Source organism: Gopherus evgoodei, chromosome 10 (assembly GCF_007399415.2).
Source record: "Gopherus evgoodei ecotype Sinaloan lineage chromosome 10, rGopEvg1_v1.p, whole genome shotgun sequence".
Classification (NCBI taxonomy): Eukaryota; Metazoa; Chordata; order Testudines; family Testudinidae; genus Gopherus; species Gopherus evgoodei.
This window is the reverse complement of record NC_044331.1, coordinates 4,845,984-4,870,489: the sequence shown is the minus strand read 5'-3', so window position 1 is coordinate 4,870,489 and position 24,506 is coordinate 4,845,984. Positions and strand designations below refer to the sequence as shown.

At 38.1% G+C, this 24,506-nt stretch overlaps 1 protein-coding gene across 8 annotated transcripts in view; it reads left to right on the top strand.

The window, feature by feature from the left end:
• MAP2K5 (mitogen-activated protein kinase kinase 5) overlaps positions 1–24,506 on the top strand; it is a 189,437-nt gene that overhangs the window by 41,487 nt on the left and 123,444 nt on the right. For all 8 annotated transcript variants that reach the window (XR_004002314.1, XR_004002315.1, XR_004002316.1 and 5 more), the window contains 2 exons: positions 691–755; positions 19,978–20,017. Coding sequence is in view for 5 of the 8 variants with exons in the window: in XM_030577578.1 (XP_030433438.1) it covers positions 691–755; positions 19,978–20,017 (105 nt within the window). In the remaining 3 variants the exon portion in view is untranslated. The remainder of the gene's footprint in view (positions 1–690; positions 756–19,977; positions 20,018–24,506) is intronic.

Here is a 24,506-nt window from a genome sequence, read left to right as displayed (position 1 = left end):
CAGACCCTAAAGCTCCATGTGACTTCAGGGATGTTCACATGCTGATACCCACCACCCTGTCTGGAAACTTGCCCCCGGGAGCACTAAGCATCCAAGATAGCAATTTATTGTATAACTCAAAGAAAATGGTGTTTGTTCAGCACTACTTAAAACTGCATTTTCATTTGTTGCAGAATTGTGGCCTTAATTAAGCATTTGTATATAAATTGTAGCAATTCTACTGATACAAACATATCATCCAATTAGTATCAATTATGCCAATTCTACACTAAACTGTAAATGGATCCAAGTAAACTTTTCTGGCCATATTTAAGATGACCGCTTTGGCTGATTTGCTTCCTCCCCCTGACAACTTTGGCTTTGGCTATGTGTGGTGCTGGAAACCCCTTTCCTATCAGTATCTATGACCTGACCCTCTTGAGCTATGTTATATCATTCCATTTTGACACCTTTTATCAAACTTTAATGAAATGACCCAGGCAAACAAATTGTCATTAAACTTTCCATCACTTTTTCCCTTGGTATCGTCTTTTATAAATTGGACAGCAAATGTTGTATTGATCTTCTCGTTCTTGCAGCTGAACTTGAAATGACCCAGACTGCTTGTTGTTTATGGCCTAGAGTTGCTTTTCCTTGACATTTCCATCCACAGCATGACATCTTTCTTGTTTTTCTTTCTTTCTTGTGGAGATGAATGAACAAGACATACAGTATCGAGACGTCCTCGGTCATGGCAATGGAGGCACGGTCTACAAGTGAGTGTTGCATTTCGCTTAAACTTCTTGAAAGCAAAATTTAGTAAATCTTTCTCTCTCAGGTGTGCAATCTGATGGTGGACGGCCTTTGCTGACATATGGTAAAAGACCATTAAATACAATATATGTAATTTAGGCTTTTCTAGAAATTCTCTTTCACATTTGCCTTCCAGATCTCTTGAAATATTGGTTTCTAGGTGCTATGAGGACTGGTGTGTTTTTTATCTTCTTCATATTTAGAGTTGAATCCCTCCTGGGTGACAAGTTAATGGTCCACAAGTGCAAGCTTAACTGGCCTGAAGCATAAAGCATAATTTTTCCTTCCCTCTTTTTAATACTGTTGTTCTTGCTTCTTTATCATACATGTTGCTAGTTCATTGCTTGCACTGACACCAGTTGGATGCAAAGATGTCATGATACCATTGCTCTGCTTTTCTTCAGCACTACAAAATTAGTAACATCCCCCCTTTCTGTTGTATTCACTTCCTTCCCCCTTCCACACACACACAGACTGATGTTAAGTTATAAACTCCCCCAAATTTTGATAGTGATGCTTATACCCTGAAGCCAGTTTTAATTTTAATATTGTAAAGATTATAATAGCAAAGAAATAGTTTTCTCAATGGGAAAGTCTTTCTCATGCATAGTGCAAAGTTTAAACCACATAATGTAATATCTGGTACTTAATAGTCTGCAGTGGTGTATGAAAAATATTCCGCTAGGAATTAAAAAATCCATACTTTATAAGAAAGCCCTGAGGGAGTAATAAAGGTTTCCTCCAGAGAGCTATTTACCCTATACAGTAACATGGCATCCCATTTTGATCTTGTTTATACCTTACACATTTTAACTTGGATATTAACGTTTTTTAAAAAATGTTTTTAAAACCACAACACATTTATTTTATTTTTTAATTGGCTGCCAACTTCCCTAAGCTCCTGCTTTCTGTCTCCTAACATGAATTTTAATAAAAATGGGTTTTGGAGTTGTTATCAGAGTAAATGCAGATTTGTTATGAATCTTAACAGATTTCCAAAATCAAGTCAACCTGGTACATGGAAGGTGGTACAAAGACCTTCTATCTAGTTCTCTTATTTGTCTTCTGGATATTACTTATTCTCTAGAGCTATAGATTTCAGACATATGTTTTGTAGTCATGATGTGCTTTTTCTCTTTATACTGGGGAGAGATTGTGGATTGTTGCACTTACAAATCAGTCTATGGCTGCTGCTTCTTTGGAAAGAGTTGCTTCTCTTTCTCAGCTGGAGGACAAGAGCACAACCCATTCTGGAGCAAGGATTGTTCTTAGAGAGAGAATGGATGAAGGGTGTTGGGGGGGATTGGAACTTCAAGGTCAGGACCAGACATAGTGAAGGAGAACTCATGTTTTATTGCTTGTGGAGGGCATGGAGGACCATTTTAACAAGGAAAATCTTAGCATGCAAGTCCCACTCATTAAAACCACATCTCTCATTGTTCCCCAATATTAGATCACCTTCTTGGAAGAAGTGGATCTAATAAGGAGCAAGGAAGGAGATATTGTCAGCAGGCACTATTCTTAGCCTTGTGCAGGATAGAAGATTTACCATTGTCATCATTCTCTAAGATCTGATTGGAGCCTCAGCGTGATTGTCTAGTACAAACTGGCAGGATGGTTGCATGGTACATAATTTCAAAATGACACCTTGGCAATGGCCTTGTTAACCAAGGACATAGCCCTGCTGATCTCACCATATTTGCTTAATGCTGTTTCAAAATACAGATATGTCTGTATCTCTCTTGCTTCTGCATCCTGAACATAGAACAGGGAGTGCACTTGTCACACACAGATACCTTGTATGTATGTTATACATATACCGTGGTTGTGCTGTGGCCTTCACGCCCAAGCTGTTTGTGCATCACATGAGAAAGTGTGTTATGGAGTTGATTAAAGAGACTGAAATCCTACTACTGCCCCGCTAAGAGAAGGCAGAAGAAGAAGATAGTGATGGAAGAAACATGGTTGGCACCAGTGGGGAAGGACAGAGGCTAAATAGAGTGTGGAGAAGGGAAAGAAGTGATGGAAAAGTAGAAAGAAGAGAGGATGAAAGTGGCACGGTGAGATGGGAGTGGGAACTGCTATGAGGTGTTAGCATAACTAAAGGCTTGATCCATAGCCCACTGAAGTTGACATTAGTGAGCTTTGCATTAGGACCTAATGGTGTACCTAGCTGCTGCCCTGCTCCTAAGGGATGGCTGGATTTTAGGCCCAATGTGTGTATATAGTTTATAAAGAATTGTGATATCCCTAGAGACGGAAGCCTCTATATACACATCAAATATTTGTATAATATTGCCATGTGTACAACATGTGCGCCATAGAACCCATATAGGAAACTTGGATAAAACGCTAGGCAGTGTCAATCCTGCCTGGCATGCCTTTGACGTTCTTTACTCTTCTACGTCACGAAAGGACAGATAAAGCGAAAATGGTGTGAAAGGGAAGGAGTGGCACTTCTGGCAGCTCCTCTGCATGTTAGTTCTTGGGTGGGCTGTGATGATCCCAATGTCTGTCTTATTAAGGGTTTTGAGCTATCTTGATTTGCTATAAACTGGCTTTCCAAGGAATGATGTTTTTTTGGGAGGGTGTGTGTGTTTTAAAATATAAAAAATGGTCACTGTAGTAGCTAGTTGATTTTTTTTTTTTCTCATGAGCCAGCGGCATTTCATCCTGCTCCAGAGAAAGTCTACCCATGCCGTCTGAGATCAGGCTTACCATTCCTAAGGTTTGGTTTTACCGGACACCCAAATAACAGAGCATAAACCTCAGCCCAAGTTTCCTCCCCAAGCCCAACTGTTGTTAAGATATTAATTCCCGTAGGCTCTCCCATTGTTTGCTCCTATTTCTCCCCACGTACTCTTTCGTTCTAGGGGAGTTACTAGCGACTGCTGTTATAAAAAGTCAGCAGAGTGAACTCTGCATCTTTATACAGAGGTTGATGTAGAGCTGGTCTAAGTTTTTCAAAACTAAAAATTTTGAAAGAATTTCAAAGTCATGAAAAGATAGAATGAATATAGAAATGAATATTAATGTCATTTGGATGTATATTTTGGGGTGTTTGACTATGGTCCTGTGATATGTTCAGTATAAAGCAGGTAAAACTTTCTTATATTGGAGCATTTGCCTCTCTGTAGTGGGAATTGGATCTTCCTGGCCAAAGAAGCATATATGTTGTATGAGCCAATAAGAAATTGCAAAATGAAGTACGTACAGGTGGCTGGACTGCACTACAGTAATGGATAGCAACCCACAAGTATTTTATTCTAGTAGATCAATGAACATTTGTCAGATAAAATTAATTACAAATGTTTGACTCTTTCAGCCTACCAGCATTCCATGCCATAGGTTTGTTTCAGAAGGCGGCATACATGGTATTGATTTGAATGTAAAGAATGAGCGGGTATTTGTGGGTATCTTTTCCTTGTTCAATTTTTGTCTATCACTTCATACTGAGTCATTTCCATTATGGCAATGATATATTATCAGCATTCAGCAAACAAGATAGCATGTTGCAGGTCGCTGAACAGAAATTTTCAGCCTCTGTTTCCACGTGAATTAACTATTATTGAAATAGTTTATTGAGATTGAAGTATTGATCACTTTTCATGCTAACCTTGGCTTAAGGGAAGAGAGAGGAGGTGTTTTCATTCTCTTTGGAAGACACTGTGTTTCATTAGAAAATATATATATTTCATTTATTTAGGTTTTTTACAGCCTCCACTATTTTATTGCTTGGAGAAGGGGTATCTTGGCTTTATTTTTATGACAGTGTAATTATACTTCAGAAATGCACTTGATTACTGTGTGTAGCAAAACTGTTCCAGTATATTGGCTTGGCCAATATTGCTATACAAACAACTTTTCAGTCAATTGAGTCTGGCAAAAATCAATACTTTATAGCAATATTTCTAGTGAGAACTTGCTGAATCTGAATGTTTTTTCTTCAAAGAAAAGGGATTTTATAATTGCCTGACTTCCTTTTAAAATTATTTTCTACTGCTTTTTGATGCACTATTTTTTTAATTAAGGAATGATAAGCAGCTACAGAGTTCAGTCACTGCAGACACAATTAAGTTGTCTTGCTCGTTTTGAATGCATATAATATGTAGCTCTGGTACTTTGTCGGGAGTATGCTCCTCACTTTGAATAAAGCTTGTTGAAAAGTTATTTGGAAGTTCAAAATAAATAATAATCCTTCCACCATTCTAGTCTGTTTTCATCATTAAGCCACTTGGATTTGCTCTTTGTATTCACTAATTTTAGGCCCAGTTCTGTGAGATCTTTTGGTACCCTCAGCGGCCATTGATTTCAGTGAGAGTTGAGGGTGCATGATTGGGTCTGATATAGTTATGGTGGTGGATTTATTAACCTTCCAGTTTATAACAGGCTTTCTAATTTTTCTGAACTATTTTCTAAAAATTGATATGATGGAGAGTACAGGCTCTTGGCTGCTGCACAACAGAAGAAAATATTTGTATACTGCTGCATCTGGGGTATTTAATTAAATTGCTTTTTTTGAAAAATAATTCACTGCAAAGTCCAAAAGGCATTTAAAGTGTGTGTCTTTCTGATACATTTTTTTACCTCTATCATTGGTTACAGAGCTCTGAAAGACCATATTTTTGTAAGATTGCTTCCTTTCTTTAGTGAAATATGTTAACATTTTGATACACAATGTAATGTGTAAACTCTGCCGCTGAGTCTGAGCAGTAACTGCACTAAATTATTTAGAACCAAAATACTGTATCAGTATGTATTTAGAATGTAAATATTATATAGAAATGGTATTAGCTACTGGCAAATAATTGTTTTATAATATTTTTCACAGGCATGGCATTCTCTGAAGTTTCACACTTCTACTAGATTCTGAAATAAAATCATTCAGCATATTTTTAATTTCATATTTTTTAATTTCAGCTTTTTAAATGCAGGTAAGGAAGTGTCAAGTGTTCAAATAAAATTAGAATTCTCTTTAGGTTACAGTCAGTTTAGCACTTTAAAATGCTTGGAGTATTAAAAATATGTATTGTGTATGGTGTATGAATATACTAGATTCTACTAGATTGGTTTACAGTATCAGCAAGACATCGCTATATAATTACTCAGTCAACATAATGTCCCAATTAAACCATAATAAATTGTACAGTAAAGTTATCTAAAATCTGTGAGTAAAGTGTGTTGGTCATCATATCAACCAAAATTTTGTTAAATCAGACAATTTTGTTGTTGTTTGCATAATTATGTGGAGGGTCTGGAGAGAGGTGGTTGATCCACAGGCCAGAAGGCTGGTGTGGCTGCAAAAAATGAATATAAATATGGAGGTTTAATATTTATTTGTGAACAGTGTGTATTTTCAGTTTGCATCAGAAATTCACTTGAGCAGTTATGCTGTTCACTTGAGTTATGTGCTAACTTCAGAATATGCCCATTTGTATATTCTTTATCACAACCACCTTTGGGATAGGCCATTTCACATTACACACAATGCATGGCAAAACATCTGGAAGGTTATCGTCTTGATGTTCAAGTGTTTCCCTTCTGAAAGCAGCATGTACAAGCTGTGCTATTTGAGTATAATCCTCTGTAGGATGAGAGGGGAAGCTCACTTCTAGGGTAAAGGAGATGGAGGTTATCCAACCTCCAGAAGCCAAAGTGGTGACAGAATTGTGGCATTATGCCCCATATTCTTCAAAGTAATATTATGATATGATTATGGCATAACTATGATGTATTTTATGCAAGATAGGTCATGTAAGATATAATTGAAAAGGTTATGATTTACTGAATATGATTATCCTATTCATATGTATGCATCATTTTGGTATCTGAAGTTAGGAATAGTGTCTATGCATCTATTACAAATGTGTTTACACCTGGGGAGCGCCCACTAGGCAGAATGCAATCAGTCTGGATGGGAAGGGCCATTAGGGAAAACAAGAGGTCTTAGAAGATGCTAATCTCCCACTGGAGAGCCTTTCTGAGGACACTACTAACAGCCTCAGAGTCATGGCTGCTGTGTCCCTATAGGGGCTTGTGACCAAGTCACCTGGTACTGGACTCCATCTTGGAATACAATGTTTTTCCATTGACTGGACATGGCAGATAAGAGGGGAGAGAAAGGGTTCCCACCATATGCAAAAGCTATTTAAGGCAAGGAGTGACATGATCGTGGTTCTTCACTGATTTTCCGCCCGAGAAGATTGCTAGAAACACCTGAGGAACAAAGACTGGACTAGGGGAAAAGGGCTGAACCCAGGCTAGAGGGATTTCTAAGCCTGTGAAAGGAATGCCTGGGGTTTTAAGATGCAAGCAAGTATAGCTTGCCCTCAAGAATTTCTGCAAACTGCCTAAAATAACAATTAGGGTGAGAATTTGCTACTCATATCCAATCTCTTTAGTATAGTAAGCTTAGATTACATTTTTGTTTATTTGCTAGGTTTGATCTGTTTGCCATCCGTATGATCACTTAAAATCTATCTTTTGTAGTTAGTAAACTCGTTTTTGTCTAAAATCAGTGTGTGGAAATCATAACTGGGGGCAGAAAGCTGTTGCCTATCTTCCTCTACATTGAGGGAGGGGGTGAATTTCATGAGCTTATGCTGTAGTTCCCTGTGCAGCGCAAGACGGTATCATTTTGAGTTTGCGCTCCAAAAGGGAGTGCATGCCTTAGCTGAGCCTTCCCATGCAGAGCTGATCTCAGGATCTGTGTGTCGCTGCAGCTGGGTGTGTCCCTACCTGTGTGTGTGCTGGAGGGGAAGGGAGCCCAGGCTGGTGAGTCAGGCGGGCTCAGTGGTACCCCAGTTCCACAGGAACCCATCACAAGAATATTTGAGATTTTTGCTGATTCCTTATGTAATTTGGGCTCTTCAGGGTTTTTCTGTTTTCTTGCTTACCTCAAAGTATTTTCTTGATCAAGAACAGTAATGCAGGTATCGTTGTAAAGGGACATTGTCATGAAGGAGTCTAGAGTGCAGATGTGTTCTTCAGAAACAGTAACTTCTTCCGGTATCCTCTTCCAACTTAAATGATGGTGTTGGCCAGACTCTAAATCTGAGTAGTGATTCCACCTTCCCCCATTGTTTGTCATGAGGTTTTTTCACCATCATTTTCCCTTTCATTCTACTTCTGTCTGTTGCTGTTGTGTCTGTCTGAATAAAGCTGTAATAAATTGCCCTTCTGTAGCAATCTCCATCTGAGGATCTCAAAGCACTTTACAAATGTTCATGAATTAATCCTAACAGAATAATGCTGTGAGGAAGGGAAGTATAATCAGAAATTTATAGAATGAAAAATGAAGGCACAGAGAGATTAAATGGTTTGTTCAATGTCCTACAGCAAGTCTATGGCATTCGTAGGCCTAGAAACCAGATCCCCTAATCTTGTATTCTAACCATTACACATGCTTCTTTTCTACCCTTACCCATTCTGCTTTATTTTTCCATTTCTTGTGGCTATTTTACACCCTATTTTTAGTCATGCTAAAAACCACTGTAACAATAATAGCTGGAGTAAATTAAAAATGCCACACAGAATGTTCTTCTTACTGTCCTTACAGTTTAAACAAGAGTGACCAGCGATTGCTGTTTGCTTGTTTCTTTTGAACCTAGCCATTGCTTGCCTGCCTCATAAAATCTGTTATGCACAAAAGTGCATAAAAAGAAGATAAAGTGCCTCCTTCAAGACTGACAAAAACCATTCCTTTGCAGAATGGTAGTTGCAGTGAAAGTAAATAAATGAACGGACAGCAATCACAGCCTAGTTGATGAAACTGTTCAATTAAAGCACAGGCATTTACATGGTGTAATTTCCCTAAATTGCCAATGAGCCCCTTTAGACACAACCAGTGTTCAAATTGATTTCAGCATTGATTTTGACTGAAGCTGATAAATTTCTGCTTGTTAGTTAAAGTAATTTTGCAGAAGACTTTGTACTGTGGTATTGAAATGTTCATTTAACTGATGGTGAAAAGAGGAGTTATTTACAGAAGGTTCTACTGTTGTTCTGAGATGGGACAATTCCCCAATCATCTTCTACTTTTAATTTTTTAAGCTTCAGTATACCAATCAATAGGTTATTGGAACTGATTAAAACTTATCCAACCATCTGCCTCTGGCCGTTTAATTAGAAATGGGATGATTCTTAAATTAAAGTTGTTTTGTTTGCATTGTATACCCATCCTCTCGATTGGAAGATTAAGCGAACAGAAACTTAAGCTGCTTTTGTTAGGTGTTGTGTAAAGGCAATGTAAGTTTTTTTCAGCAGCTTCCCTTGCTTTAGAGGAAGCAGCATTCTAGTGGTTAGAAGTAACAGTCTTCTTACTGAAAAGAACAGGAGTACTTGTGGCACCTTAGAGACTAACAAATGTATTGTAGCATAAGCTTTCGTGGGCTCCTGCTCCTTTCATCGGATGCATGTAGTGGAAAATACTACATGCTACAATAAATTTATTAGTCTCTAAGGTGCCACAAGTACTCCTTTTCTTTTGCGGATACAGACTAATACGGCTACTACTCTGAAACCAGTCTTCTTATTAGATCAGTTGTGGGACTTTCTTGAGCGAAGGCTGAGTGATGCCAAAGTGATAGATAAGGGCTGTCCCTTAGCACAGATCACTTTTTATAATTCTTTTGTTTATAAAACCTGTGCAATCTGATACGTGCACAGTAGAATGTCCACTTGATGTAAGTTGTGTTAGAACCATTTATTGTGAGAATTTACCGGCATCATGTTTTAAACTGTGTCCTTATTCTCACTTAGAATTTTCTGTAAAGAACAGTGAGTGGAACAGAAAAGTCAACAGTAATGTCATTAATAGCAGGATGCTGATTTTCAGTTTATTTCCCCTGAAGTTCCTGAGGGGGGAATGTTCAGTGGTTATTCTGGAATATTAAGATTAGCCAATCATATTTGAACTTGATCTAAAACCATCTTCTGGCTGCATCACAGAAACATTTTGATATTATAGGCCTTTATATATTGGCACTCAGATATTTTGTGGGCTCAGCTTTTGGGAAAGCAAGGTTCGAAAGCAAAGATTTCACAAGGGCCTAAAGCTGGCAAGTGGGAAGAATAGCCAGGATCATCTCAAATGTACTTACAACACGTTTTTTAAAAAAAAATCAATGTAAAACTAGTCTGAATTAAATTTTTAACCTAAATTTTGTGTGAAACTGAGCAGAGATTAAATGGAATCACCAATTCCAGCTGCTATAGGGAATGCCAGAATAATTTTGTTTGTTTACCATATGGTTATCTTTTCTAGGTCTAGGAAATATTGTGCAAAACCACTGTGCTCCTTAAATAGTTCTTACTCAGCAATTAGGGCATGAATGTGTATTTGAGCAGAGGCCGTGTCAAGGTGAGGACTAAGGGATCAACCCCACAAAGGGATTTTATGGATAGATCTCTGTCTATGCAGATCTCTTTGCAGGATCCAGACCCTTTTGTGGCTGCGGTGATAGGAATGGACAAGGGAGATGAGGAAGGGAAGGGAAAGCAATTTGTGTAAAGGATGAGTTCCAGATTTCTGGTCTTCGGTGGTGTGTGTGCAGAGGGGGAAAGGAGGATTAAGGAAAGCGGTAATAGATGGAAATGACAACTGTACAGATGTTGCTTGGGTAAATGACATGGGGATCTACTTAATCTCACACGCATATACACTGGCCCTCACCCTCCTTCTCCATATGTGGAATCAAGTACTGTACATTCACTTTGTATTGTTTCTGGTGTTCGTTTTACTCTTTAGATTTTAAATACAAGCATTTTTTTGGTTCTGTAGTTTAACAAGAAATCATTTTGCAATCACTATTCAAGCATTTGTTATAGGATTTTAGACAGAAGGAAGGTTGGCATAGATTGCTTTTTGAACTAGCAGAGTCCCCATAAAAGCTTTTTTTTACAACTGCTGTTCACTTTGTATTTCCTGTTTTACCAGCCAGAGAGCCAGGCTAATGTGTTTGACAGTTGTTGCTGCCTTCTGTAATAGACAAAGTGTTTATTTCGTAGAAACAATTTGAATCTATTTTTTAGATGGCCATTTTAGTAGGTGACAACGCTATCGTTAAAACTCCCAAAATCTAACCATTAGCATGAAACACAGTGGTAAATCCACACGCGCACACGGACAAAAGCAGTAAACCAAATCTGTGGGTGATTTGCCGCATGTAGTTTGCAGCTGGTAACCGACATGTCATTCTCCAATGTGCAACACTTATTTTATTCATCTTACACAATGCTGTTACCGAATTGTTTTGCTCTAGGTTATTTCTCTTAGGACAAGAAAATGTTCAATCTGTTTGATTCTCTTCTGAGTTCTTGCATATGAAGAACTGTTTGCTGATGATGCGTGCCACCAGATGAACTGCTGCTTATTGTGTAAACATTTACATTCAGAATGTTGAGACCAGACACTCCTGTAGGCATGTTTATTTCCATTGGGTCTTCAATACCTGAGTTCTGAAGGTCTTCACCATTCCGGTCCTTCTGAAAGCCTGTGTTGTGATTCTTTGTCAAGGAGGATTACGCTGTGTTTTCTTTGGAGACCATCTGTGCTGTTCCTTAGGTGGCCTGATACAGATCTGGGTAAGGCTGAACAGTGTTTGTAGCCTTTGTTGAGTGGAAAAATGCCTCTCTCTTGAACAAGTATTCAGCGGACAAATGATGAGGTAGAGGAAGGGCAGGAGAAAGATAGATGTGTGCACACACAGGAGATGTCTTGGAAAGTTTACTTTTCAGATGTCCTGAACATCAGGATACGGAAAAAAATGTTTGCACTGTATTCTATTTTATGAGCAAGCGCATGTGACTACATTGGGAGGGCAGAATCTGTCTCTTGTTGATTTGGAAAGGAGAACCTAGTGAATCAAAGATTTTATATATTCTGTGTCTTGTCAAACTTAAAATCTTGGAGGAACAGTTTTCCCCACTCTCAAACTCTTGTTCCCTTAGAGAAATTATTTTTGGCATAGTCAGTGGAACATATGTTTTAGGATATAGATGATTAACTAATCATGTTAGAATGTTAGGATTGGTTAGGTAAATTTCAGTAAAATGATTGGTTAAGGTATAGCTGAGACTATTGCTATATAAATTGGGGCAAACAGGAAGTAAGTTGGAATTCGAAAATAAGGAAAAAGGAACTTGGATTTAAGCTTGCTGGAAGTTCACCCCAATAAACATGGAATTCCTTGCACCTTCAGGCTTCGGATATTGTGGCTCTCTGTTCACATGAGAAGGACCAGGGAAGTGGGAAGGTGAATGAATAAGCCCTCTAACAGTATGAAACAAGAACACCGCAATGTTGGAGGATCCATTCCAGTTTTAAGGAGAAAATATAGTATCATTTAAATAATCATTCTTATACTTGTCAATGAAAAACCACAATTTCCATCTAGGTTTTGTCACAGTAAGTAAATTTTCAAGAAAAAGAATACTTAAGTGGTTTTGGAATTGTTATAGCTATATTTGCTTTTATTAAGGAAGTAGATTTACTGTGTCCTAGTAGAAAGGATTTCCCATATGAAACTGGATGCTGTACTTTTTGTTACTGGCCGCAGTATCAGTCGCATGCCTGAATTCAAGGTCTATTTATTTGGAAAAACCTCTAGGAATTGGTAGGATTCTACAAATAATTTAAAAGAATAATTGCTTCTACTATTTTCATAGGCATCCCTGAAGTATATTATTTGGTAAGAAATACTTATACCAACAGTCCTCACTTGCCAAAGTTTCTGAAGGAAGTACCATGTTTTGTTCACAGGAACTGTGTTGTCCTGTCACTGTTAGAAATGTTGTCAGCTATTAGAAGGATCGTCATTCATGTCGCACTCCTTGTCAGTATCCAGCCCAGATTGGGGAAGCTAACGATCCAACCAGCAGACCAAATTCGATGGTGAATCCATGTCATGCACCACCTGAGGCACATTGCACATACGCTAAGAAGACTGATCGTATACACGTGATTACCCAGGAGATTCTTTCAGGAGCCCGTGCAAGCGGAGAGCACCATTTACCTAGTACTCAGTGGCCACGTCACTAATGAATTTACACTCTAGCATCACATCATTCTGTCAGTTTTGCAGACGTCAGTTATGTGTATAGCAAGGGGTAGGGAATGACTATTAGTGTAATAGGCAGGCTATGGCTTGTCATTGAATTGGTTCAGTCTTATACAGTGAATACCTTATTGCTCTGTTGTTTCCATTATTGATGGGGGAGGAAATAGAAAAGTAGTTTGCTGGGAAGAATTTAGGAATGGGAAGCAGGAATTCCTGAAATCTAATCCTGCCTCTGATACTGAATCCTTCTGTGATACTGCGCAAGTCGTTTAACCTAGTGTGCGTTAGTTGTCCCATCTGTAACACTGTGGATATAACATTAGTAACTCTTCAGTTCTGGGAGTGAGGTAATATTTAAGTTTCAGTTAAGTGTTAAGTTTTTTAAACTAATTTGATTATACTAGATTAAAGGTGAACAATGATGTTTTTTAGTTACGTATATGCTAAAAAAGTTTTCAGAAACGCAATATATCTAATCTATGCACTGCTAATGTGCCCATCCCTAAATCCTTACTATATAATATAAATTCCCATGTTACTGTTGAATCTTAGCTCTTTATTTCCTTGTATTCTTTCCTGTTCAAAACTGCTGTTTAGTTTTATTTTGATGTTGTGAGGAGTCATCTGGAATTCTTCCTCCCAAATCCCCTCAAAGTTCACATTGTATTGTTTTTGCTTCTGGGGGAGAAAGGATACATATATCACCCTCTGAAGTTGATCAAATGTCTCTGAGGTTAGCTGGAGGACGTTGTTTGACCATCTTTCCTTCTTTACCCAGAATAACCAGCCTCGGCCCACAGACTTGGGCATACTGCCTTAGTAAGGCTCCCTGGTGAGCTTTTGATTTTCATAGTAGAGGTGACAAAGTTATGCTGAAGGACTTGGCTTGCATTGGGCTCTTCAGGACTTTCAGTGTCTAGGGACATGGTTAAGAGTCATGGTTAATAAAATATTTGACACAACTGTGCCAGTCTTGCTTAGAAGCTGTTCACTGTAATGGATGTAGAGGGCTAGAATAATGAATGCTGATGGAAATGTGAACAGAGATTTCAATTTCCTTTCTGCAATGGATATGTTCCAAAATCTATAGGAGTTGGAGTCAGTCTTTCCCATACTTATATAGTGTATTGTGGCTTTCAGCAAACGTCTCTGAATCGCACACTTTTTCACTTAGAGGTTCCCAAAATGGAAACGTCAGCCATTTATTCCATCTAGATTTTCAGTTGCTAGGCAATCCCACAAGTCACTTTGTTTTGAATTCTCCTGTGGTTTCTAGTACAGTACACCCGGGCAGGGGTCAAGGCCATAAATAACTCTTCTTCACCATATCTGCGTGCCAGCTTCGTTGGCCTATTTGTCCGCTTCTCTCACAGCCATTGCTATCCTATCATGCCACCTCTTATTCGTAAGATGTCCTATCTGAGCTGGGCTGCAAAGCCACTACTATCTCTTCTGCCTCCCTCCTGAAGACTCATTTCTTCTATGAGGCTTATAAGAACCCTATTGATAAGTCCTCTACTTATTTATTCCAACCATTTGATTTAATCAAATATAAGTTTTGGATTATTTTTAAACTCAGCACTTCATTGAGTAATGGATTTATTTTATTGATGCTGCTGCTTCTCCTGCCCTATTATGGCATTATTCCCTTCACCTGCTTGTGCGCATCAAATATTAGTTTGTAGGAAGCTCCTGGGAGCATGGATCTTGTCCTTTATCTGCATTAGAAATGCACTCTTAGATGGCATTAAAATAATCATATTCTTTACATAGTTTTTTTAACTTCTAAGCAATGTTACTCATTGCTTTAGTGTGAATTCTTCTGTGGTCTCTACTATGGTATTCTGTTGCTTGGGCGTACTTTTCAACCCATTACCTTTCAGCTCACCCTCTGCGTCCACTTCAGTTAATGAAAATCTAGAGCATCGACTTCAAGGAATCTGAACGAACTGCAGCATCTTACAGGGTTGGTCCCCAAATGTGAATACCTGAACTGTGTGTTTGTTATCTCATTAACATGTTTCACCTAAAATATTCCTAGTTCAGAACAAAAATTGACCAATGGTGGTACTTTAACAAAACTGTCTCTGAAATACCTGATTAGCTGGTATTGATTTATGCTTGCTTCAGGATTTTGGAATTGCAATTTATGAAAGAGCTGAAGTCTTGGTCAAGAAAACTGGGATTTGATGGTGTTAGGATATTATAAAAATTGTTTTATTTCTGTCTCATTTTCTAACTAAATTCCTAGCAGATAGTATAGTTTTTGTTTTGTTTTTACTGTTGGAAAAGTTTAGTCAGTGCAGCATAAGGTTCACTGTAAACGTGTTGTCAGGTTGATAGGATAAAATGAATGTTTTATTTTGTAAGCATGTAGGATATTACCTGTAATACTTCTAAAGCAATGGAAAGACTCCCACTAACTTCAGTGGGAGCTGGATCAGGCTTCTAATGATATAGCTGAAAGAGGGAAACAAACATTTTTTCAGTTTGCCACGGTGATTGATATGTAATGCCTCTGATGAGAGGAAAACATGAACAGTGCATTACATAGCATTAATTACACATGCACAGTGTAAATAACATACAGAAATGGAGAGCAATGAAAAGGATCTGTGCAGTTGTAAATGGAAACAAGACTTTAATAATAACATTCAGATTTGTGAGTAGTTTGCATTTGCATTGTTCGAAATTGCCTTTTAAACTTCTTGTTGCAGAACTTGGCTAAGTTGATGTAATAATGCTGCCTGTTCAATTTTTCCTTAACAATAAATGATTTATAGCTGTCTCTTCCCAATCATCTGGTTTATAGCTTTTGCAGTGGTTCATTTGCAGAGCAAAAATAAAGCCTGAACACAAAAAATAGAGAAATGGACTTGCTCTTCCATGGCTGGTTTCTGGAAGGTGTGAACTCTTATAAATTCAAAACGTAGTTTCCCTGGGATATTTTGTATGGTGCAGTGTTGTGGATTTTGAAACAATGGCATATTTCCTTTGGTTGGTAAGAACTGATTTAGCACAGTTTTAGAGGAGATATGCCTATAGAAATTCTTTGGTCATTAGGTCAGTGCCAGTGTGTTGAGCTGTGCAAACAAAATGTGGTTAGAAAAATATAAGGAACGCAAGTCAAAAGTGAAGGTAAACAAAATAATATTCGACCTCAGCTACACTGAGAGATAGCAAGGAGCACTGAGTGAATAATAATATTTTGCATCAACCAAAACATTTTTTGGTGTTTTGTTTTGATTTGCCCTTGTCTGTGTTTTTGTTTTGTTTTTTAAATTGGCTGAAATGCTATTTTATAATGAAAACACCAAACAAAATTTTTGAATTGGTTGAAATGAAACATTTCAACTTAAAAACACAATTTAAAAAATAAGGTCTTTTTTGTCCCATGGCTTTATTTATTTCCTCCCAAAACTATTTGTCAAATTCCACACAGATTTGATAATAGTTTCAGAGCCCCTAAAATGCATCTTTTAGCAAAATGTCTATTCACAGAAATTTTTTGGACGTGCTGTAGTTTTGAGGAAGCCTGTGATTCATTATTGAGGCTTCCTGATGCATAAAATATTAAAAAGTGAGACCATCTTTAGTAATACACTGCTCTGCAGTTCCACTTAGCGTAGAATCCTCTGGACACTGGTAGACGGCCTTCTGTCCTCCATGTGGGCCACACTCTGCCATAGATTCTGCGCAAGCTATTCTTACTGAAGTCAATGGGAGCTGCACAGATATTTTACTATAGCAAAAATTTGCCCTAAGAGCAAAAGCCAACTAAAAAGTGTGTGTCTGCGCTACATAAAAGCTGATATGGAATAAAATCTATTCTTCACTGCATATTGTTTTTACCTGCGCCTCTATATTTATTTTTATTTATCAAATTATTGCAAATCTTTAGAATTTCACACTTTCACGCAACATCTAGTTAGATTAGCTCTCTCACATTATTCAAATACATCCTAAACCATCAGAATTTGCATCAGAACTGTCCCTATTAAGCAACAGCCATTGCCTTTGCTTTACTTCAGTGGAAGAGATTTAAATTAAGTATCTCTGCCGATCCAAGACCGGATCCTGCCAAGTGCTGAATGCTATCAGTTCTTAGCACCTTGCAGAATTGGGCCATTGGGGTGTCTTTGAGAGTGTACAACATTGAACTTGCTACCTATCTTGGTCTCACATGTCACATTCTAGCACAATGAAGCTCGTTTACTCAAGCCTTTATCTTTTGGGTGACAGCAAGATGTGTAAAGAATTGTCTCCTGGAATGGCACTGTATATTTATTTATATACAATATTAGTTCAATCTCTGCATATTTACTCATAGATTGGGTGGTGGGTACATTTAACAAATGTAAAGAAAAAACAAACCTTCAGGGTAAGCACATTATTCTATGGGCTTTTTGGGATATGACACTAGCCAGATTGGTTAATTCCCCGTGGCTGTTCTATCTAATATCTAACAAAAATATTTTCTCCACACACACACTCACTGGAACAGTTAATTACTATAGCAAATGCAGACTAATTTGAAGTGTTAGTTGTTAATTAAAACACTGCCAAGGTGTACCATTGTCTTTTGGTGTAACCAAAGCTCCTATTCAGACTTCATTAATCACTTTACAGTTATTGTTTTTAGGAAGGTCAAGACAACTGAGATGCCATATCAGTCTGAAGTAAACAAATTCCTTTTCTCCCAGGTAGCATACCATTTGCAAAATCAAGGGACACACTGTACCCATGGGCATGATGTCTCCTTTGTGGTCCAGTTCTCAATGATAATTAAATGCTCTGTAAACCAAACCAGGTATCTGCCCTTTGCTGGAAATGTAACCCAAACTTCCACGGATGAATTAGCGTGCATCATAATTAAATAATCAAGTCTTCCTTTTAATTCACTTGGAAACAGGAAACCTCTCTTATGGAAAAAAGATCAGCTTTCTTGACAAGCTAATTAAGTTGCCAAACTGTCCAGCACAGTACATATTAAACTAACAGACGTTAAGCATGCTATCTCAACCTGTTCATTTTCTTATCATTTCTGTTGATCTTAAAGTCAAAATGTTTTGCCACTGTTGGTTCATCCATAGTTACAGAATAGTTCTTCTACGCCACCTGACTCATTTATTATGCATTCAACTGTCAGTCTCTCAGTTATAGCTTCATCTGACAATCCTGTGTTCTGCATCTTAAACTGACATTAAAATAATACTGATTTTGATGCATACTATGTAAAATATTGTCAGTTCCTGTAAGTTTATGCTGTTCACATATTTATCAATATTATCCCATAAATTGTTGATTTAAGATCATTTTAAATGAGCTTTTTAAGCTCCCAAGCCATTAACAGAAGTTATGCAAACAATTAAAAATATAAGAGTAAATGATATTCTTGTCCTATACTATGAATAATTTTGCATGGGAACAAAACTATTAAAGTTTTTTCTTCATTGATAGTTCTTGTGGTATATAGTGCTACACGGTATTGTAATTCATTAAAGTTAATGCCACATATATGACAATATTGTACAAAGTACAATAAACCAGTACTAGACATTAAAATTTCTGAAGCAAAAAGCTTTAATGGTTGTGTTTATATTCAAAATGTATATGTAGAATGTTTCTCATACTTCTTTAGTTTCTTGGAACGATAAGGTTAGGATTATATTGTTCATCTTATAACAGCCAATTATAAATATTTTGTGAGACAAATTGACACAAACTGCTCTTGGATTACTGTGCAAAATCATTTCAAGTACATGTAGACTTTAAGGTGTAGATGCATTGTTATAATACAGATATTAATTATACTATAGACAGATGCAGAATGTTGATTTCACTAACTAATATTCTGGTTAGTCTTTTGATTTCTATGAACAATCACCCACCATTGGGTGCCCTTTTGTCTTAACTCTCAAAATAGCTACAGGATTAGAGAGGATTAGTTTGTGCTGTGAATATGTAGACTATGTATGGAATATGAATATGAAGAATATGAATACAGTTGTGATGGAGTGTGACTCACCACTGCGGCGCCCCCTGCTGAACATCTGCGGAATCAGCTCTGCTAGCCAGTGTGAGCCAATGCTCCCTCTTCTGGTGACATCTCACCATTGTCACTCTGCTCCAGGGACCCACATCACTCCCAGGATCACAACGTCCTTTTCGTGACACAGCCCTCTGGCTCTGCCGCAGTCTGTACTCCTCCCTTCAGGGGGACAGTATCGCAGTCCACTGTCCAGCCATTTCCCTCAGTGGCTTCTGCAGCCAATTGTCTGGCCACTTTCTCAGTGACAAGGTAGGAGGAGGTGCGGAACCCAGGCCTGCCCACTACTCTGGCTCCTGACCCAGAGACCCTGTAGATGGCAGCCCTCTGCTGCATCCCCTCCAGCCTCTCAGTTTCTTTCGCTGGGACACGTCCCTGTGGCCCTTGGCACTCTCATTGCCCTTGCCTCAGGGCCTCAGCCTGCCGATCCCTGCAGTCCGCCAGGATTTGCCTTTAGCTCCCTGGGTCTCTACCTGCAGCACTGCTCTGTCTGGAGTGCTTGCTACCTTCAGCCTGCAAGGCAGCCAGTCTTCCTCCCTCATCAAGCTCCAGGAAGTGACTGAAGCAGCTGTGGTCTGCAGCCCTTCTTATATGGGCCAGCCTGGCCCTGATTGGCTGCTCCTCTCAACCCCTCTCTGATTGACTGCCTCCTGTGCAGCCTCCCAAGGCTCTATTAACCCCTTAGAGCCTAGTTTGGGGCAGGTGCCCCATCACAAGGGTTTATATCATACTTGCATTACTTAGTAATAAACTCTAAAGGCAAGTCTGTTCATATCCATATCCACATTACTATACAGTATAAAATTTCCTTATGTATGTGCCTATCTACAAAACATGCATAAACATCATGTGGAAACTGGTGGATCATCTACAAAGTTTTATTGTACATAAATTCATTTTTCTGATTAGTTGTTTTTAGACATAGATGCCTTGAAATACTTTTGCTGTTTGGAAATATTATAGGGAAACTGGTTTCCAGTAAAAGTGTTAATGTGAAATTATTTATATATAGGTTGCATATATGTATAAAGGTAATTTTGCAGGATCTCAAGTTATTTAATTTTTTCCCTCATGCAGAGCATATCATGTCCCTAGTGGAAAAATACTGGCAGTAAAGGTAAGCTATCGTAGTAATTTTCTGGGTTTTTTTGTTTTGTTTTTTAATCTTGACTTTGGTTTCTTTCCTCTTCCTTTTTATAATTATCAGATCTTAATTTGCTTCATTGCGTTAAACAGTCACAGAACTTTATGTAGGAAAATCGCATTGCATAATCTAACAAATCAGAATGACCACAGAGTTCCCAGATGACCAGGTTTCATATGGTGGGAGCTGGGGTATTATTCTGCATTGTGCTTCAGGCACCACTACATTCCCTCCCCACCCCCATGTAGGTTAAGTGGGTAAACCTGAGAATAGCTGTGGTGTACCATGGGGATAAAAACCAGTTGGCAATGATTCTGCTTTACCACCTGAATCCTAGAATTACAGAAATAAGTGGTAGAAAGGTCTCCTAGGTCATCCTATTTGTTCCTCTGCTGATGCAGAAGCATTCTGTAGAGTATATTCTCATGTGCTTTGTGAGATGATTATTTCCCTTGGGAGATTATTCTGCTTTCTAAGAGATCTTGCTGTTCTGAAAATTTTCTTCATAGTCTTCCTAAATTTTCCTTTGATCATTTGTATCCAAGCGTGGATTTCCCTGTGTCAGCATTTTTAGAACCTCCACTGAAAGTTACTATTGAATTACTAGTATTTATTAAAATAAGTGACAATCTGGACCGAAGTTTGACTGAAAGCTGTTAACAAATAATGAAAACTATTTCTGATTCCACTGCACCACATCATCATATGTAGAGCTGAATAACAAATACAATTTTATATTTTAAAACAAAATATTTGAAAATAAGTTCCTCCTTTACTTATCAGCCAAGTCTAAACATATGGTTTTTGTGATACCACTAAAACTTAAAAACAGTCCAAAAAGTTCAGGAAGACATTTTCCTTTTAGTGTTTGTTATGGTTTGGCAACTTAAATAGGTAACTAAAAAAAGAAAAAGTTTACTTAATTTATGGGAAAATTACTTAGAAATTTATGTACGATTAAGGTTTTCATTAGGACTCTTTTCTCCCATCCTGTATCTAACCAATGTTTTTTCTAACATCGCTGAGTTGTGTTGAATTTTATTTTGCGGGGGCGGGGGCGGGGGCGGGCATATTTGCAGCCTAGCTTCTGAAAACAACATTGCCACAGTTTGCTCATGTGAATTGAAGTAAATGGAGCTTCTGGTTGTGGGCCTGTGCTAGAAGACCTCCATAAGGGAATGCTACTGACTTCAGCATGTGTTCCATGCACTGAGGGCTTCAAGGATTGGGCCCTGGTTTTCTGTGCTTTCAGTCATGTATATTTTAATAACATTTCCCAGCTTTGCCTCTGACCTTTTCTGTGGGGCAGATAAAAAATCCTTTTGTATTTCGCGTAAAAAAGATGAAATACATAATTACGTATTTTGATATGATCCACTGAAAATTCCAGTGCATATGAGAAGAGCAAATGTTTGCTGACACCCTTTCTCAACTGGCTCTCTGAATTCAGGAAATGTTTGAAGTCTAATGAATCTCTGAATGAGAGTCCAGAACGTGGAACTCAGAGAGGAGATGAGCTCAACAAATTTTGCACAAGCACACTGAACAAGCGACTTTTTTTTTTTAAACATTTTCAAGGATTGCGTTTGTCATTGACAAAACCCGTGACAATCAAATGGAAAAGACAAGAATTCGCCATAGTCACAATAAACAAACATGGGGGTGATTCTGTATAAGTAATTCTGAACAAGAATTTTAACAGGAAAAAACTTTTTTTTTTTTTAATGTGCAGCCGAAAATGTTCTTCCCCAAGATTATTTCTCTTTTAAAGGCTAAAATGTTTGCCTGTTGAACTCTGCCCCCATCTCTCGCTGGGTGGGAGTCCTGCCTCTTTCCATGTTCCTGCTCCCTTGAGAGAGATCTCTTCCAAGCCACTTACAGAGGAGACTCCCTCCATCCCAGCCATGGCACAAAGTTACTCAGGCATGTTGCCTCTATCCCACTATGAGAACAGTCAGAAATTGTCTGCAGGAGGTGGTGGAGCAAGTGAGGGCACAGTTCTTGGAGGAGGGAGAGGCTTGTCAGGATTAACTACATGCAAGAGAGACTGATCCCCCCCTCCACCTTTCATTGCAAGAAAACCTTTCCCTCCAAAGAACCTCACCTGGTTGTTTTCCTCAAGCCCTAAGGAGCTGACCAGTCTCCAAGGGGTATCTTGTGAATTTGTTAGCCTGGATTTTGATTGCTAAATGTTACTACTTTGATTGTCCTTATCAATATTAATTAAAATGTACATGTTCTCTGCCCTTTCAAAAATTATATTGCGGGATGTGCGTATTGTCATGTGTTTATAATATCATGGTTGCAAACGTAGGAATCAGGAAACCTGCATCTCTGTCCCTGTTTTGTCACTAATTTGCTCTGTCACCTTGAGCTAGTCACTTACCCTGACTCAGTTTCCCCATCTAAAAAATGAGGTTAGGGCCTTTGTCCTGATAAAAACATTGTGAGGATTGATCAGTGTAAAGCGGACAAATAACAGAGGACACGGTCATCTCTGAATGGAAAGGGCTACAAATGTGTGAAGTTATTCTTACATGAGTATATTTCTGTTAAATGTAAATATTACATAATGATTTGACAACCCAGGTTAACACTTGGGAAACCTGTTGATTAGGTGCTTTGTGCTGGTGGATAGACTTGAAAATTGCAAGTAGACTGAGCAGAAAAAAAGTACATGTTTCAGACTGAAGCCCTCTACACCATTAGAGTTTTCCATAAAAACTTTTCAGCTAGATAATGCATGGAGGATTTAATAGATTTCCTAATATTACTTATTTTCTAATTGGGCAAAAAATCCATCTAAAAGTGGATGAAAAATCCTAGTTTTGTGTGTATTGTGGTTGACTGTCATTCTTCAACTGCTTTAGTATTTGCTGCTCTTAAACTAGCATTTAAATGGACCATTTGATTAATCATTTGTATACTGACTATAATACTCCCAAATTTCCTTTGAGTTGTACATACTGTAAAAGACAATTATGTTGCCACAGATTAAATAAGTGAATTAAAACAGAATAGCAGCTTAATTTGACCTGTGATTTTGCTCTCGTTCCCTTTAGTGGAACGTATGCCACTCCAGCAAATAGATGAAGTCATCCATGACAGCTTGTGATGAATTGCCGTATTTATACTGGATATTTTAATAGCCTCACACTAATTTAAATTGAGCACAGAGTAAATTATAATTCAGTCACTTGACTGCTTGTATTTAACTTGACAACTCATCCTTATTTGTCCTGGAGGTGTAGTGGAGAGCAGAGGAAATGTGCACAGGTATTTCTCTTGGATTTAATCTTTCCTATTTGAAATGTTAAGTATTCAAATTCTCATATGTTTTACGCTGCTTAGCATGTTTATAGATTTGCTTTATTTTAAGCAGAGGAGTTGATATTCTTAATACTACTGTCATTATTGGGGCATTCTGTCATTCCATCCAGAGGGAAGGAGCCTGTTGTGGTTCGTAGACAAGAGATCTAGGTTCAATGCAGATGTTACACAAAGTAGCTGTGTGACCTTAGGTAACTCACTTAGGGTACGTCTGCACTGCAATTCAACACCCGTGGCTGGCCTGTGTTAGCTGGCCTGAGTGCAGGGCTGTAAAACTGCAGTGTAGACGGGCTTCAGGTAGACTGAGGGTGTGTGTGTGGGAGGATGTGTGTGTGTTGCATTTCTGCCTTTTGCTCCCTCTTCTTATTTGTTTCCTGGTTCTTTCTCCCTGAATTCAGTGTTCCAATTCCTTTCCCTCTGTGTGTGTGTGTGTGTGTGTGTGTGTGTGTGTGTGTGTGTGTGTGTTCATAGAACAGTTCTGTGCCTCAGTTTCTCATCTGCAAAATGGGAATACTACTACTTTCCTACCATGTAGTGGCATGAGGCAGAATTTATTAATGCTTATGAGCTGCTCCGATACTCCACTGTTAAGCATCATAGGTATGTCATTAAATAAAATGCCTCCTTCCCAGAACTCTCCTCTATAGATCCACTTGTGGATCATCATCTCTGCTAATTTTGAGAGAGCCACAGTTGGGTCAGACACTTCTGATCCACCATTCCGACTCTGGCTTTGGCTTTTTCTAGAAGGTAGATAGTTGCAATTAGCACCTGAGTTTTTCCCCATTTGTCAGGAATGGCATGGTGTTAAATCATGTTTTTTTCTGCCTTGGGAAAAATTAGTCCCAGTTTAAGGCATTTTCTGTGTTAAAAGCTGTTTTGTTAATGCACACCACATGACACTTCGTTTTAGTTACTTATTCAACTTGTGATTACATATGACAGTAAATTTGTGTATTAATTTAAGGTTATACGAATAAAAAGTAAAACTGCAGTGGGCATAATACTAATATATGTAATTATAATACTGACTATTGTGATATTTATGTTTTTGTATGATATTTTCTCAAGAAGATATACATATTATGACTCATTTTAGTTTTCGATATTATATGTTGAAAAAGTTGAAAAC